This window comes from Bos grunniens, chromosome 1 (assembly GCF_055505025.1).
Source record: "Bos grunniens cultivar Pamir isolate PY7600 chromosome 1, Bosgru_T2T1.0, whole genome shotgun sequence".
In the NCBI taxonomy this organism is placed as follows: domain Eukaryota; kingdom Metazoa; phylum Chordata; class Mammalia; order Artiodactyla; family Bovidae; genus Bos; species Bos grunniens.
In genome coordinates this window covers 147,197,803-147,215,315 of record NC_141165.1, presented here as the reverse complement: position 1 = coordinate 147,215,315, position 17,513 = coordinate 147,197,803, and the positions used below count along the sequence as shown (strand labels likewise).

At 42.1% G+C, this 17,513-nt stretch overlaps 1 protein-coding gene across 8 annotated transcripts in view; it reads left to right on the top strand.

Moving 5' to 3' along the window:
• The window catches only part of APP (amyloid beta precursor protein), a 311,691-nt gene that overhangs the window by 59,971 nt on the left and 234,207 nt on the right, over positions 1 to 17,513 (top strand). For all 8 annotated transcript variants that reach the window (XM_086412582.1, XM_086412572.1, XM_086412568.1 and 5 more), the window contains exon 2: positions 8,642 to 8,809. In XM_086412582.1, coding sequence (XP_086268708.1) covers positions 8,642 to 8,809 — 168 coding nt within the window. The remainder of the gene's footprint in view (positions 1 to 8,641; positions 8,810 to 17,513) is intronic.

The window sequence follows — 17,513 nt, the reverse complement described above, 5'->3', positions numbered from 1 at the left end:
GTAAAGAACCTGCTTACCAGTGCAGGAGTCATAAGAGACATGAGTTCAATCCCTGGGTCGAGAAGATCCCCTGGAGGAGGGCGTTGGCAGTCCACTCCAGTATTCTTGCCTGGAGAATCCCATGGACAGAAAGCCTGGAGGGCCACAGTCCATAGCGTCGCAAAGAGCGACCACCACTGAAGTGACTCAGCACTCATGCCCACATAGTTGCTTTGTGATTTTGTGTTAGTTTCTACAGTACAGCAAAGTGAATTGGCTATCTGTATATGTATTTCCCCTCTTTTTGGATTTCCTTCCCATTTAAGTTACCACAGAGCACTGAGTAGAGTTCTCTGTGCTACACAGCGTTGTTCAAGCACTAAATCATGTCCAACTCTTTGCACCCCATGGACTGCAGCACGCCAGGCTTCCTTGTCCTTCACTATGTCCTGAGTTTGCTCAAACTCATGTCCACTGAGTCAGTGATGCCATCCAACTATCTAATCCTCCACCTCCCCCTTCTTCTCCTGAGTTCAACCTTTCCCAGCATCAGAGTTTTTTTCCCAATGAGTCGGCTCTTCACATCAGGTGGTCAGAGTATTGGAGCTTCGGCTTCAGCATCAGACCTTCCAATGAATATTCAGGGTTCATTTCCAATGGGTTTAATGGGTTTGATCTCCTTGCTGTCCAAGGGGTTCTCCAAAGAGTCTTTTCCAGCATCACAATTCGAAAGTTTCAATTCTTCGGCACTCAGCGTTCTTTATGATTCAACTCTCACGTTTGTACGTGACTACCGGAAAAACCATAGCTTTGACTATATGGATGGACCTTTGTTAGCGAAATACAACCCAGTAGGTTCTCATTAGTTATCTATTTTATACATAGTATCAATAGAACTTTAAAAGAGGCAATATGGAAATGGATTATCTAGAGAGGTTGGGAAGGGAATTTCCTTACAAGGCTGCTGCTGCTGCTGCTGCTGCTAAGCCGCTTCAGTCGTGTCCAACTCTGGGCGACCCCATGGACTGCAGCCTACCAGGCTCCTCCGTCCATGGGATTTTCCAGGCAAGAGTACTGGAGTGGGTCGCCATTGCCTTCTCCGCCTTATATGGCTAGCAGGTCCTATAATCAGGGTAAATCAAACTCACGCTCAGCTGGAGGACTGTGATTGTGTGTTAGGATTCCTTGACAGGTGTTTCCCTCACGTGCAGGCTGAAGTAGGTGTAGACTTGTGATGTGGGCTGCACCCCTGGGATGGCCTCCATGCTGTGTGTCTCAGTTTAAGAATTAGTTTTATCAGTATCAGCAGAGGCCATGGATCCATCTAGGAGCTAGAACTGTCATTTGAAGCCAGTTCACTGGTGTCCCCAAAAGAATACAGATTTCAAGGAGTGAAATATGTGGATTAGATCTCTGAAAGGGATGCCTTCTTTCTTCACTCACTTGTGACAAGTCATTTTTAAGCCTGAAACTCGAGCTCTGATCTTCCTAGGTAGCACAGTGGTAAAGAATCCACCTGCCTATGCTGGAGACTCGGGTTTGATCCCTGGGTCAGGAAGATCCCCTGGAGGAGGGCATGACAACCCACTCCTGTATTCTTGCCTGGAGAATCCCCATGGACAGAGGAGCCTGGCGGGCTACAGTCCCATGGGGTCACGAAAGAGTTGGACATCACTGATTACGCACGTCATGTTGTCGAGCTCTGAAATAATTGTACAGCAGCTAATGAGTGTAAGGCGTGTAGCCCCTCTCCACGCAGGTAAATTGAAGCTGTGTGTGCAGTTTCGGTAATCACATTTCAGTTTCCTGTATGCTTTGATTAGCTCCTCTGTTCTTTCTCACTACAAATACACACACCCACACACCGGGGCCAAACCTTGGAAAATTACAATTTTCCATTTTAATTTGAGAGTCACCCTGGTCACATCAACAAAACCCTTGATGGCATAGGTCCAGCTCCCAGCTCTGCCTGTTCATACTTCTGTGACCTTAAACAAATTCCTTCAGAGCCTTTTCCTTCTGCTTAGAGTTGAGACAGATGATTTTACAGATTGTTTCAGTTCTGTGGTCCTGATTTTAATTTCATTTCTCCTCTGTTGGAGACAAAATGGGCAATTGTAGATGGTCTGCTTCTGCTTAAGTTACTGTTGTTGTTGGGTTTTGTTTGTTTTTTTTTTTTTTTTTTGCATTTAAAGGAAAGCCTTGCTGCTGCTAAGTCGCTTCAGTTGTGTCCAACTCTGTGCGACCCCAGAGACGGCAGCCCACCAGGCTCCCCCGTCCCTGGGATTCTCCAGGCAAGAACACTGGAGTGGGTTGCCATTTCCTTCTCCAATGCATGAAAGTGAAAAGTGAAAGGGAAGTCACTCAGTCGTGTCCGACTCCTAGTGACCCCATGGACTGGAGCCCACCAGGCTCCTCCATCCATGGGATTTTCCAGGCAAGAGTACTGGAGTGGGTTGCCATTGCCTTCTCTGAAGGAAAGCCTTACAGATCTTCTTTTCCTTTGGAGACTGAAAATTTGTTTGTTAAGGATTAAATGAGGCACTTTATTTGGCCTTGAAAGGAGTTCATGCTCAAATCTTCTTGATTGTGATGCTGCCGAATAATTACACTGAAAATGGAAAATTTGAATGTTTTAAAATATTTTTGTGCGTGTGCAAGGGGTATAATTGTATTATGCCCAGGCTAACGGAAAATTGTTTATATGAGGAAACCATGGCTGTGATAGAAGTAGCATCATATTGTACTTTTTAAAAGATACTCACTATATAAAATCTAATCACTCCAAGGAAATTGTGTACTGATTAAATAGTAGTCAGTACTCAGCTATAGGAGGCCAGCTATTCAGACCAGTGAGAAGTTCGTTTAAATGCAGAAACCAGATGGTTTTCGTTAGCCACAAACCCTAAAATTACATAAATCCACGGATGCACTAAGCTATGGATCTGTGCCTTCTCCTTGCCAAGTTAGACTTCTCGGCCAGTGAAACAGAGAGTTCCTTGTTCCCTTTCTCTTTTAGTTGGGACTGTGTGGGGAGGAATGCTGCCAAGCCAGCTCTATAAGGAATTTTGATCTCCTTGATGATAATAACGAGAAACTTTTTGGAGAAAGGGAACACCCAGTTTGAAAGACAGTGAGAGAACTTGTTTGAGAAGTTGGTTTTGTGCTTGTAAATTGCACCGATTCTGGCTAGGTGTAGGTTTCCAGGGTCACTTCAGCAGAGTGGCCCAGATTAGGTATATATATTTTGTTTGTTTGTTTCAATTTCTCCTTCAGCTTTTTAAAAGCTGTTCTCTAGCTAACTTTCTTTTGGAAAGTCCATTTTCACTTGGGTAGCTTGTCTGTATATGATGACCCTAAAATACGGAGCTGGCAGCAGATGGTTGGTTTTAAAAGATTGACAGCATTTTTTAGGTGTAGCTTTGGGTCTCTGTAGTTCAGAGCATTCTGTAAATAGCCTGTTGCTTCTGAGGCAATGTGCATGCGCCATTGTTTCGGCCGGTTATTCTGTTCCTTGTCATTGAGCACTGTTTTCCCATGGGAAAGCATCTTTGGTCTTATGATGTCAGTGGAAAGTCATTCAAGTTATACGAATTATCTTCGTCTTCAGTCTCTCTGAAATGCAGAGACTATGAATGGCCGCTTATAGCAGGGTGCCAATCTTTTATGTGTTGTCTTAGATTTCTGCCAAGTAACATTAAGTTGTTACTTTAGATGGTGTTAAGATGAAAGCAAAATTAAAGTAATAGTTATTTAAGTGGGTATATTTCCCATCCACTCAAGAGTTTATCGTTTCTATTAAAAAGAGAAATGTTTTGTAAAAGTTAGGAATAATTACCTTTAGGATGACTTGGTCACTAGCTGCAAATAATTTACTCTAGGATGGAAAGATTTCAGTTTTAAGAGTGTTCATTTTAACAAGCCCTGAAAAGGACATTGTGTATGATGTATTAAGCCATTTTTTGAGGCTTCATTCAGGGAAAGGGATTTGGGTGAACCTGTTGGGCCCTTGGAAGGCTAGGTATTATCTTCTGTGTGACCCCCTTGGCGTGGTCATGGTCTCCTTCTGTTTGACTGCCAGCGAGTGAGTGGGCTGCTCTCAGAAACCAGGCTTTGTTTCTTAGATGGGTTATTTGACACCAGTAAGGATCCTGGGTTGTTTGTCTTAATTAACTGAACCAGGGATATGTTACTTAAAACCTGAAATTCTTTGCAGGCAGACTTCATTAAGAATAGAAAAGTGTCAGGTTCGGTTTGTTCTCTACTATTCCCTTACTCTGATCTTGCGCATGGCTGGTGTTGGCTTGGAAAAGAATTTTTGCCTGAGAAATATGTTTTTGTGATTGAAGTATTTATTTATAAAGGGCTTCTTGTAATGTCAGATGTCACAGATATGCACATACAGCCAATTTTATAATTTCCAGCATAATAAGTTGTCCTAAGTATTCAGGAATCAAGGTTTGAACTATTAAACAAGTTGTCCTAAGTATTCAGGAATCAAGGTTTGAACTATTAAACAGCTCCATTCTAAGAAAGTGGGCATGTTAATGATCATGACTCTCCATACTTTTTTTTTTTAAGTTAATACTAAATCTCATCTGGTAGAAATCTGAAAGGAATTGAAGCATATGTCTTCTTAACTCCCATTGTCAAAAGGAGAAAACCATACGCAATTAAAGATGTATTCCAGTAAGATGATAGGGCCATAATCAGTTCATTTGAGGGGAATGAGAGAATGATTACCACCACTTGGTAGTGGGAATATAGAAACATACAAACAGATGGCAATTAAAATAACTGTAAAGTCAAAAAGACAGAAGAATAATGAAGAATGGAAAAAATAGAAAGACGGTAAAAAGTCAAGGTAGGAAAAGTGGAGAAACATTTGATGTGTTTGTCTGATAGAGTGGCCAGTTGTCTCAACTTACCGGTGCCTCTGACAGTTTTAGCGCTAAAAGGCTCATATCCTGGAAACCCCTTAGTCCCAAGCAGACTGGTTGGTCATGTTATTATCAGGATAAGCACTTGCCTGACTTACTGCTTTGTCCCTAAAGACACAGTGCCTAGCATGTATTGTATACTCACATTTACTGAATGAAGAAATGTTAGTTGCTTTATTTATGTATTATTGCCATTGTTATATTTTAGTTGCCACTCAGCAGCAAGGAGGTGAAAGACTTCTTCAAGTAGGTAAAAGAGAAGCAATGGCCTAATCTTTAGGAATGTCCTATTTGTGGCATTGAAGGATTTTGAGTTAGTAAGAGGATAATCAGAAAAATAGAGAGCCAGGCTAGTTCATTGCAACAGAAGCCAAGGGGAAAGACTTGCAAGGAAGAATTCAGGTATGGCAAAGAAACTGAAAAGTAACAGGTATTGGAGAAAAATACTTCCCTTTCTCAGGAAGTTATATGTAACCTTTGAGAAAATTGTTCCAAGGGTGGGAATGTAAACCACACTATAAGAGTCTTAAGAAGCAGGTAAGAAGGTGGTATCACTGAGTATTTAAATCACCATCTGATAGGATTTGTTGGAAAAAATGAAAAAATAATAGTTCTTCTGGAGCAAAGATAGGTAAACTGGGGGCCACTGGCCAGATCTGGTCTATTGCCTGTTTTATGAAGAAAATGTTCCTATGAAGCACCACACCCATGTTGTCTGCGGCTGCTTTTGCACTGCAGCAAGGGACGTAAGGGCTTCCCAGTTGGCGCTAGCGGTTAAGAACCTGCCTGCTAATGCAGGAGACATAAGAGACACAAGTTCGATCCCTGCGTCAGGAAGATCCCCTGGAGGAGGGCACGGCAACCCACTCCAGTATTCTTGCCTGGAGAATCCCATGGACAGAGGAGCCTGGCGGGCTGACGTCCATAGTGTTGCAGAGAGTCCAACATGACTGAAGCGACTCAGCGCACACACAACAGAGTTGAGCAGGTACGAGAGACTGTACGGTTCACAAAACCTGAAATATTTACTATCTGGCCTTTGACATAGAAAATATGTTGACCCTCCCTGCTCTAGAATATAACAGAATGGAAGGAAATATGTTTTGTCTATTTGCTTTTTTTTTTTCAGTAGAGGAGATCCGAGCATGTTTGTGGATGTATTGTGAAGCTGGAGAAAAGGAAGAACTTATTGGGTATCTTATTGTTGTGTAATAGGTTACCTCAAAACTAATGGTTTAGAATAACAAAGACTTATTATCTCACTTTCTGTGGATTGAGAATTTGGGAGTGTCTTCTGGGTGGTTCTGGCTCGAGTTCTTTCTTGAGGTTTCAGTCATGTCAGCAGATGAAGGCTTGATGAGGCTGTAGGGTGTTTCCAGGCTCATTAATGTTGCTGTTAACAGGAGACCTCGATTCCACATTACATGGGCCTCTCCAAAGGGCTGCTTGAGTGTCCTTTCAAAGTGGCAGCTGGACACCCGCTCCTTCCCAATACCAAGTGATCCCAGAGAGCAGCGAAGCAACCCTAATGCCCTTTACAGCCTTGCCTTGGAAAACATATATCATTTTTGCCCTATTTTATTTGCTGCAGCAGAAAAACCCTGAATATTTTATGGATGACAGTGATGAGAGCATTAATCTAGGAAGTAGGGACTAGTGGGACTCTTGGAAACTGGCTGCCATGGGGGAGAGAAATTGATACCTCATGTTCCTTGAGGGGAGGATTTGGAATGAAGGGCTTTCGTGTTGACAAGGAGATAGAAACTGTGGTGAACTCACTGTGGAGAATCTGAGGTACAGAGAAATGCTGAAATAGAGAGGGGGGGAGTTTATTCAACAAAATTATTGCCAACCATGGTAAAAGATCATTAGTCTCCCTGTTCAGTTAGGGGTAAGTTCTCTAGATTCTTAGACTGGAAGTCTTTGGGACAAGAATGAGTTTGAGCAGAATAAAGTACCATGGCGAATACAATGGTGATTTCATTGTTAGATTTTCAATTCCTTGACAGTGGAATTTAAAAATAAATGTATTAATACATAAATTTTATGTATTTATATTATAAATATATTTTATGTCCTTCATTGCATCTAATATGGGGGGCCTTGTCTATAGGTATCTGACTACTTGACTTTCTTGCAATGTTATTATCTTACTACTTAATTCAGTAAAATGGACAAAATTTTTATGCTGTTTTTTGAGGATCAAGGCATTGAATTTATTCTTATTCCGTCAAGAAAACTGTGAAAGTTAACGTTTGTGGAGCATTCTGCTCAGACGGTTTCTTTGCGTCTGTTGGAGCATGGGCCTCTCGGTTTCCGACCTGGAAATTACAGAGGAATTCCCTGGTGGCTCAGATGGTAAAGCATCTGCCTACAATGCGGGAGACCCGGCTTCAATCCCTGGGTCGGGAAGATCCTCTGGAGAAGGAAATGACAACCCACTCCAGTACTCTTGCCTGGAAAATCCCATGGACGGATGCTGGGTAAAGCCCCAAACTGGGGAGCTGAGGGATCCCAGCTACTCTGCTGATGATCCAGTACTATGGTTTGCATTGCTGTTTGTTATCTCGGGCATCAGAGAAACAGAATCTTACTAAATACATTTTACAAAGCAGAACTAGAAATGTTGAAAATGTTACCTGAAACATGGTTTTAGAGATTGTGCCCAGGAGCTTTTGCTCAGGTCTGAGAGGTCTCAGTTGGGTTTACTGCAAGATTTTTTTTTTTTTTTAAAGGATAAAAATCCTCTTAGGGATTTATGGACAAAATATATATGATGATGACTAGAATGGACAGATGTTTGATCTATTTTTACATTTCTGTGGGAAGAAGTGTCAGGAAGCTCTTTCTTTAACCGAAATCTCTTGATGTAATTTTAGTGTTGTTGTTTTTTTCCCTCCTGTGAGCAATTTTTAGACATGATACAAGTTATTCTAGAATCGCCCGGTTCCCAGCTACATGAATGGCTTCTGTTGGGAGTTAACTCTTCTTGGCATGGACCTCACGCATTTCCTCTGCAGCTGGATTTAACCAGGGAGGAATTACTTGGCCACCATGTCCTGTCTTGTGCTACTTTGGTTTTGAATAAGACTTTCACTCTTGCCAATTTATTTTTCATCTCTTGCTGATTTTTTTTTCCTTTTTGAGCTATCAGAACCTCGTAAGTGGGGTAGTGTGGATATTTCAGAACTTCCATTTTCCCCTTTTAAAAATATTTATATGGGAAATTCCCTGGTGGTCCAGTGGTTAGGACTCAGTGCTTCACTGCTGTGACCCAGGATCAATCCCTGCTCGGAGAACTAAGATCCCACAAGCTGTGTGGCGTGGCCAATATGTGTGTATATATATGCTGTGCTGTGCTTAGTCGCTCAGTCCTGTCCTACTCTTTGCAACCCCATGGACTATAGCCCACCAGGCTGCTCTGTCCATGGAATTCTCCAGGCAGGAATACTGGAGTAGGTAGCCATTCCCTTCTCTAGGGCATCTTCCCGACCCAGGGATCAAGCCCAGGTCTCCTACATTGCAGGCAGATTCTTTACCATCTGAGCCACCGGGGAAGCCCAGTACACATAAAGCTTTACCCACAGAGATCGATAATTGAGAGTTCCCAAGAATAGAGCTGTTTTTTGCATATGTCCATGCCATGTTTCTTCATAGCCCTTCCTCCAGCCTCCACCCCAGAGCTATGGATTTCTGTAACTAACCGAAAGCTCCTTTTGCAGGTGCCCACTGACGGCAATGCCGGGCTGCTTGCGGAACCCCAGGTGGCCATGTTCTGCGGCAGGCTGAACATGCACATGAACGTGCAGAATGGGAAGTGGGAGTCGGACCCGTCGGGGACCAAAACCTGCATCGGCACCAAGGAGGGCATCCTGCAGTACTGCCAGGAAGTGAGTCTCCGTGCTGGCCGGCGGTTCATGCTGGGCCACATGCGCGCTTCTTTTTCATTTAACTTCTTTCACGTTTGTGTTTTATCATTTGCAGTGAACATCTTGGTTCCTAATGATTCCCCATACCATATTTATTGGCTTTATCCTACAGTATGCATGAATATTTTTGAAATTATTTACTAAATTTCCTAAACTATTAGTAAAACCAACTTAAGTATAATCTTGTATGTAAAATATACTTCCATTTTTTTTAAAAAAAGAGGAAACACTCAACTGAGCAAACTTGAAGGTATCTTGGCACTTCTGTTTATCTTTAGAGTGTATCCCACTATGGCTGTGTAGTCAAGGTATTGTGTTTAAAAGTAACTAGAAATTGGGAGATTGGGATTGACACATACACACTACTATATATAACCAATAAGAACCTACTGTACGGCACAGGGAACTCCACTCAACACTAATGGTCCATGGGAAAATAATCTAAAAAGGAACATAGATAACCGACTGATCTTGCAGTACAGCAGAAACTAACATAAATGAACTATACTCCAATAAAAACTCTCTAGAAATAAATAAAAGTGACTAGAATTAACTTTATGTTATCAATTTGATATATTTTAGCTCATTTATCTGTTTAGATTTAATTTTAGTTTTTCACTCCTTCTTGTTACTATTTGAAAACGTAAAACACTTAGATTATTGAAACACTAAAGTAAGAAGTTGCCCTCTGAAATCTCACTTGCCACCCATCCTCTATTAATAAATATTTTCTTCATTCTTGATTTATCCTTCTTGCAAAAGAAAGAATGGATACTTTTCCTTTTTTTCTTATAAAAAAGGTAGCTTACAGTAAGTACTGTTCTGCGTTTTGCTTTTTTAACATAACTTTTAGATCCTGGAAATCACTCCCTTGCCATTTGTAGAGATCTTCAGCCTTCATGTAATTTTTCCGAGTTTTCTTGCCATTATTGTATAGGGTATTTTTTAAAATTAATTCAGTTTAAAATAACTGGAGTCGGGAAAGCTTGGAAAATCTGGGGCTGCACAGAGTCAGACACGACTGAAGCGACTTAGCAGCAGCAGCAGCAAGGCATGTTATCCCACATTTCTAGATAGTTATATATTCCTACAATATGTGACTCTTTGTGTTTTAAGAAATTTTCAAGGAATTAGTCTTATACCTCTTGACAAAGCAAAATTTCTTATCTTCCATAAACAGGAGATAACCTACCAACGTTTTCTTTATTATAATCTTTTATGTACAAGAAGATTTTCTTTGACCTTTTTGGATTCAAAATGTGTGTTAATGAAATATATATATATACCCACATGTATATTTTCATTGATAGCACTATAAGAAAAGACCATCTCTAAATTCTCCTGTGTTTTGAAAGCAAAATGGCATGGTGTTATCACAGTCTATTGTATATCAAGTTATTTCTGTCTTGAAGGAGTATGAACCATTATGTGAAAAGAGACTTCTTTGTACTTAAGTAGAAATCACTAATATTTGCATTCTTTATATTTTTCTAAAAAAATTTATTATATAAGCGCTGATAACAAATTTACTTTGCCTAGCTATGACATTTCTAAAATACACATTTTTGGAAATAATATTCACATTCAATTGAAGAGTTCCTATAGTACAGTTTTGTGGGTAAATTACGAGTTTGGTAAATTGGGACTCTGCATGCATGCTTATAGGTTTTAGATACTATTTTACTTTTCTGGATACACCTGCAGATTAATGAATATTAAATTCATTTTTCTGAAGGCTGCAACTCATTTATTTAATGACATTGTATCATTTTCTGTTGAATGACCCTTTTGATGTACATATCATAGTTAGCATCTAAGGTTTTCTTCAGTGTCAGTTATAAATAGTCAGATGTTTTTACTTGCATGATGACTCTATAAAAATCACTCTTCATAACCCTGAGAACAACCCTTATTCCCACTCCACTTAGAGATCCCACTAACGCCTGGGTAGCTTCGCTTCCTGTTTTAGTCTGCTGCTTGTCCCAGAGCTAAGCCACAGAATTGTTCTTTCCAGTCCCAGACTTTGCCAGATTGTTGGTGGTCATAGCGTGGTGGGAGTGGATGGGGAGAGGGAGAGTGAGCCCTTGGGTGTTTCTCCTTCGTCTTGAAATTCTGGTCTTACCTGCTTGTCTCAGCTCACCACCCACAGAGATCATGTACAAGCATGCATACAGGCCAGAGTCTTAAGATGGATTAGACAAAAGTTAGGCTAGAGAAGTAAGAAAGGGTCCAAACATCAGGCCTTGTGAGCCCTTTTAATGAATTTGGTCTCTTCTGTTAACAACAGGCTTCCCTGTGGCTCAGCTGGTAAAGAATCTGCCTGCAATGCAGGAGACCTGGGTTCAATCGCTGGGTTGGGAAGATCCCCTGGAGAAGGGAGAGGCTACCCACTCCAGTATTCTGGCCTGGAGAATTCCATGGACTGTACCCCTGGAGAAGGAAAAGGCTACTGCCCTCTCCAGTATTCTGGCCTGGAGAATTCCATGGATTATATAGTCCTTGGGGTCACAAAGAGTCAGACACAACTGAGCAACTTTTACTTTTAGAGAAGGAAATGGCAACCCACTCCAATATTCTTGCCTGGAGAATTCCATGGACAGAGGAGCCTGCTGGGCTATAGTCCATGGGGTCACAAAGAGTCGGACACAACTGAGTGACTTAATACTTCTTCTTTCACTTTCACGTCTGTGACAACAAAAGTGTCCCTGAAGGTGTTTTTTTTGTTTTTTTTTTTTTAAGGAGAATAACTACATTAGCATTTCCCTCTTGCTTGGTCACTCTGACTGCATATCCAATTTCTCAGTTTCCTGGGGACCAACTGGAGCTTATTCTTCCCCCTCACCCTATTCCACCAGTGACTGTAGGCTGTCAAGGTTTTAGACCCCATGACCTAGCAGGTAGGGGAAGGGAGCAGAAGTGAGGAGTCATCCCAGACTTTCCCGAGGAATTTTCCTGGTGCTTAGATGTTAGGAGGGAGAAGGCAATGGCAACCCACTCCAGTCCTCTTGCCTGGAAAATCCCAAGGGCGGAGGAGCCTGGTAGGCTGCAGTCCATGGGGTCGGGAAGAGTCGAACACGGCTGAGCGACTTCCCTTTCCCTTTTCACTTTCAGCATTGGAGAAGGCCATGGCAACCCACTCCAGTGTTCTTGCCTGGAGAATCCCAGGGACGGGGGAGCCTGGTGGGCTGCTGTCTATGAGGTCACACAGAGTCGGACACGACTAAAGCGACTTAGCAGCAGTCGCAGCAGCAGATGTTAGGAGACAAATGCTTGTTTGTGGCTTTTTAAATATATCTTTCATTAAAAATATTTCAGTGCAAGATGATTATATAAATACTTTTCTAGAGCCCAATGGTTCTCTCTTCCTTCTTCGAACATATATCTCTGGGTGCCAAGGATACAGTAACAAGTAGAACACAGGACCTGTTCTTAAAGGAGGATCTCAGGGGCAAGAAAGGCTTACAGAAAATTGAATGGTGATGATGTTGGTACATGGTGATAATGTTATGATGCTAGTGCCATCTAAATTTTATTGAGCATTAACAAGGTATTAAGCTACCTTGCCAGGTGTTTGCCCTCATTTTACCCTCATGATGCCTCTGGGGAAGAATCCTAAGAAAGAACCCTGGTGAGTTGCAACCTTAAGAGAATTAAAGTAAATCAATGGAAGATAAGCAGTAGCTAGAAATTAAGGCTCAGAACCAGGAGGTATTGTGTGCTGGAAGTCAAGCTAGGTTAGTATCTAAACGAGAGAAATGATGGGGGTGCAAATGGGATTAAGACCACAAGTTCAGTTCAGGTCAGTTGCTCAGTCGTGTCCTACTCTTTGCAACCCCATGAACTGCAGCACGCCAGGCTTCCCTGTCCATCAGCAACTCCCAAAGCTTGCTCAAACTCATGTCCATCGAGTCGGTGATGCCATCCAACCATCTCATCCTCTGTCGTCCCCTTTTCCTCCTGCCTTCAGTCTTTCCCAGCATCAAACCAGAAGTGGTTGAAGTGTAATTTTTGACAAGGCAAATCATGACTGTGTTGCACAATGAATGCATATCAAAGACTTTCCTCAATTCGTTAATCAATCAGATAACCTCTAAGGTGTTATGCAGTTTGACTTGAAGAGATTTAAATTCTTTTTCAACAGACTTCATTCCCAGGGCTGTGAATAGGACTCATCCGATCTGCAGTGCATGAAGCAGGAAGCATCTGCACTGCTATCAGATCAGTATCTGCCCCTGCAGGTAGCCTTGTTGCTGTTGTCCAGTTGCCCAGCCCCATGTCCTGCTCTTTGCAACAGGCTTACCTACAGCCAGTCAGTCAGAAGAACATACCCCATTGAATCAGATCTCGTTTCCCCAGCACTCCCAGACTCTGGAAGACAACACCTGTATTTCACTGCTGAGACACCCAGTACATAATCTCTTTTGTCCATTTCTGAATCATGGACGTTGTTTTATAATAAAACAGCCTCCTAACTTGGCAAATGGGAGAGCAGTTTTGAGGGAATAGCATGGGAGGAAAGTGAAATTGTGGTTGGTTACAGGAAGAATAACATGTCTGGGTGATGCAGCCATCTGTGGCCTCTTTGAGGAAAGACCAAGAGGCAAAGAACTTGTGAGCAATTCACGGGAAAGGGAGAGGCTTTGTTTTTTGTTGGGCTTTGTCTTTTAAAGGGAAGGAACCTAAGCTGAGGAAATTGTAGGAAGAGTAGGTGTCCATCATATGAAAACTAGGCTCAAGTGTTAATAAAAATAGAGAGAAATGAGATCCTGTTCATAAGTGATTAGCTGAGTCTTAGAAAAGAAAAATGAGGAAGAAGGGTGAATTTAGTCAGTTTATATTGACAGGTGCTTGAAATCCACTTGTACATGGAGAATATTTTTTCCTACTGATGGAGAGAATCTTAGGGTGGGGATAACTTACAGAATTTTTAAAGCGGCATCCAGAAACTGGATCCTCAGACATTGGAACCGAAACTCAGTGCTTCCTGGAATTTCTCTGTTGGGATCTCTTGTTATCTGCTTATCCTTATCCTTTATGTTCACCTCATTATATCTGCATAAGATGGGCTTCCCCTAGGAGGTCAGGGAAAATGGCAGCCAGTAGCTCTGGGAATGTGTCTTCCCAGCTTGGAATTCCAACCTCATCCTGGTAGTTCGCACGCTTAATTCCCAGCAGGGAATTCCCGTTGTTCCTGCTTTTGGTCACGCACCTATCTTGGGACCCGTCATCATAGCCACCAAGGACTCAGTACTGGGACTGGCTTGTCGTGGTCATGAGGGTGTATGGTTTGTTTGGTAAGCCAAGCAGAGCCACCTGGTGCAGGGAGAGGAGCTCTTGCCATCTGAGGAAATTCAGAGTACATCATGATTTTAAACAACTTTGGGGAAGGTATGAGGGGGCGGTGTTGTTGGTGAGATATTCGCTCAGAACCTTTAAACGGTGTTTGACTTTTTCTATTGAATAATACCTCCTAAATGGTCAACTTGTAACATTCCTTATTTGTATTTTAGAGTCTTCCTACTATTTGCCATGTTGCAGGTAGTCTGAAATTTTTCTTTTATAACTAGAAATACCTTTCATTTGTAAGACTGAATACTTTTGTGGGCTGTTGGGAAATGGTTTTTTTTTTTCCATTTTTTTTTTTAAACTCCATGTTTTTATTTTAGATGATTGTTTGATTCCTTGTTAATATAACCAAGGAAAATAATGTTCATAATTTTTTCAGCTCTCCTCACAGGTTTTGTAAGATACATTATTTTTGTATTCTTAAAGTTTAATATTATGGTCTGTTCTATTGCCATAATTCTCAGTCATAGGTTCTGCCTTTAACTTGATTCATTGTTTGCAGCCAGTCCTTTCAGCAAAGGATCTCATTTTCTATATTTTTGATTCCTCTCTTTCTTTGAATGCCATCATCTTGCTGCTACTGCTGCTAAGTCGCTTCAGTCGTGTCTGACTCTGTGCGACCCCATAGATGGCAGCCCACCAGGCCCCGCCATCCCTGGGATTCTCCAGGCAAGAACACTGGAGTGGGTTGCCATTTCCTTCTCCAATGCATGAAAGTGAAAAGTGAAAGTGAAGTCGCTCAGTCGTGTCCGACTCTTAGTGACCCCATGGACTGCAGCCCACCAGGCTCCTCCGTCCATGGGATTCTCCAGGCAAGAGTACTGGAGTGGGGTGCCATTGCCTTCTCCTGCCGTCATCTTAGTTATTTCCACAAGTTGTTCTTATTAAACAATAACTTAGTTATGTATAGAATTCCAGGTTGACAGGTATTTTTGTTTAGCACCTTTAAGGTATATATATCCTGGGACCTACCATTGTGCAGATTCCCATTTTTTAATATACCAAACTGTCTCCATTTACGGTGCTCTTCATTTACTGATTATTTTCTCTCAATAGTGATGAATCATTTTTTTCTTTATGTTCTCAGTTCCTCTTGTGACCAAAACACAGATGTTTTAGAGACAGCTGGCTGAGTCAGAGAGGCAGCTGTGAGCAGTCTGTGATCCTAGGACAGAATGAAAGCAACTGAACTCATGACTATGACCTCATTTTGACCTTTTGCTAACCAATTTAACTCACTTGTTAATTTGTTTTTCCAAAGAATTGCCTGTATAGCTGCACCTCCTGTCTGTTGGTGCTTAGCGTAGTGTGATGTGTCAAATATTATTATTTTGATGGTGAATTATCTAGTCCATGTCCTTTATAGTCTCATGCTTCTCTCGTTTTATATTCCCTGCTACTGGTTGTTTTGTCATTATTATTATTTTTCTTTTTTATTTTGTGTTTTGGTTGTGCTGGGTCTTCATTGCCACACAAGGGCTTTCTCTAATTTTGGTGCATGAGCCTTTAATTGCAGTGGTTTCTTCTGTTGCTGAACACAGGTTCTAGGGTGCAGTAGCTTAGTTGCTCGGTGGCATGTGGGATCTTCCCAGACGAGGGATCGAACCCATGTTTCCACATTGGCAGGCAGATTCTTAATCACTGAATCACCAAGGAAGTCCTGGTTGTTATTATTAATACTGGCATTTTTGCCTCCTGATTTCTTTGGTCCTATCATTGGTCGTGGGCAAGGTTAGGAAGAAAAAAGTAAAAATTGAGGCTTCCCAGGTGGTACTAGTGGTAAAGAACCCACCTCCCAATGCAAGAGATGCAGGTTCAATCCCTGGGTCGGGAACATCTTCTGGAGAAAGAGATGGCATTCCACTCCAGTACTCTTGCCTGGAAAATCCCATGGACGAGGATCCTGGCAGGCTACAGACCATGCGGTCACAAAGAGTCTGAGATAGCTGAGCCATTGAGCATGCACCTTAACTCCTGGTGAAAAGCCCTTATAAAGTTTGATTGGGAAAATAGTTTGAAACTTAAGTTTGTGTAATCAGCATTTTATCTCATTTCATCCACATTCTTGGTACCCATACAAACATACCCATACAGTTATGTTTCTGCCTAGTCATCGTTTAAATACTGGGCACTTTTGAAATATAAAAATTTTCTTTACATTTTTTTAATTAGCACAGTGAGTACCATTCTTTTATTTTTCTCCATCAAATGTGTATTGAGGACTGGTATAGACTAAATATTTGTGTCTTTCCCAAAATTCTTCTCTGGTGGCTCAGTCAGTAAAGAGTCTGCCTGCAGTGTGGAAGACCCAGGTTTGATCCCTGGGTGAGGAAGATCCCCTGGAGAAGGAAATGGCAAGCCACTCCAGGATTCTTGCCTGGAGAATTCCATGGACAGAGGATCCTGGTTGGGCTACAGTCCATGGGATCACAAGGAGTAGGACACGACTGAGTGACTAACACTCACTTTTTCCCAAAATTCATATGGTGAAGCCTTAAGTTCCACTGGGATAGTGTTTGGAGGTGGAAACTTTGGTAGATAATCAAGGTTAGATGAGGTCATGGCGGTGGGACCTTCACGATGAGATTGGCACCCCTATAAGAAAAGACACCAGAGAACTTGCAGAGTTTGCTTTTACTGCCCTGCTCACATAAAGAGGGGTGGTGAGCACCCAGAGAGAAGGTGGCAGTCTGCAAACCAGCAAGAGAACCTTCAACAGAACTCAACTCTGCTGGCACCCAAGACTTCCAGCCTCCAGGACTGTGAGAAGATAAATTCCTGTCACTTAAGCCAACCAGTTGATGAGTTTGTTACGGTAGCCTTAGCTAAGACTGGGACTTACTTTAACTCCTTTGGGCAAAAGGATTATAGGCTCAAGGTGTCACTGAGAATTACAGTTCCTAAAGATCCTGCTTTATAAAACATTTTAACCAACACTTGTCCCTGACTCAGCATGAGTCATCATTTAGCAGCTGCTTGTGGACGGCCTGTTGTTGGCACAGAGACTGGGACTGAATGAGGCTGGTGCTCGGCACTGCTTCCTGCACTGACAGTGAAGTGAAAGGCACTCAGTCCTGTCTGACCCTTTGCGACCACATGGACTCTACAGTCCACGGAATTCTCCAGGCCAGAATGCTGGAGTGGGTAGCCTTTCCCTTCTCCAGGGGATCTTCCCAACCCAGAGATCAAACCCAGGTCTCCCGCATTGCAGGCGGATTCTTTACCAGCTGAGCCACAAGGGAAACCCCTCATAAAATGACAGAGCCCCCTCCATAAAATGACCTTGGGGTCCTCTCCTGCAGAGACTGTTTCTTTCCAT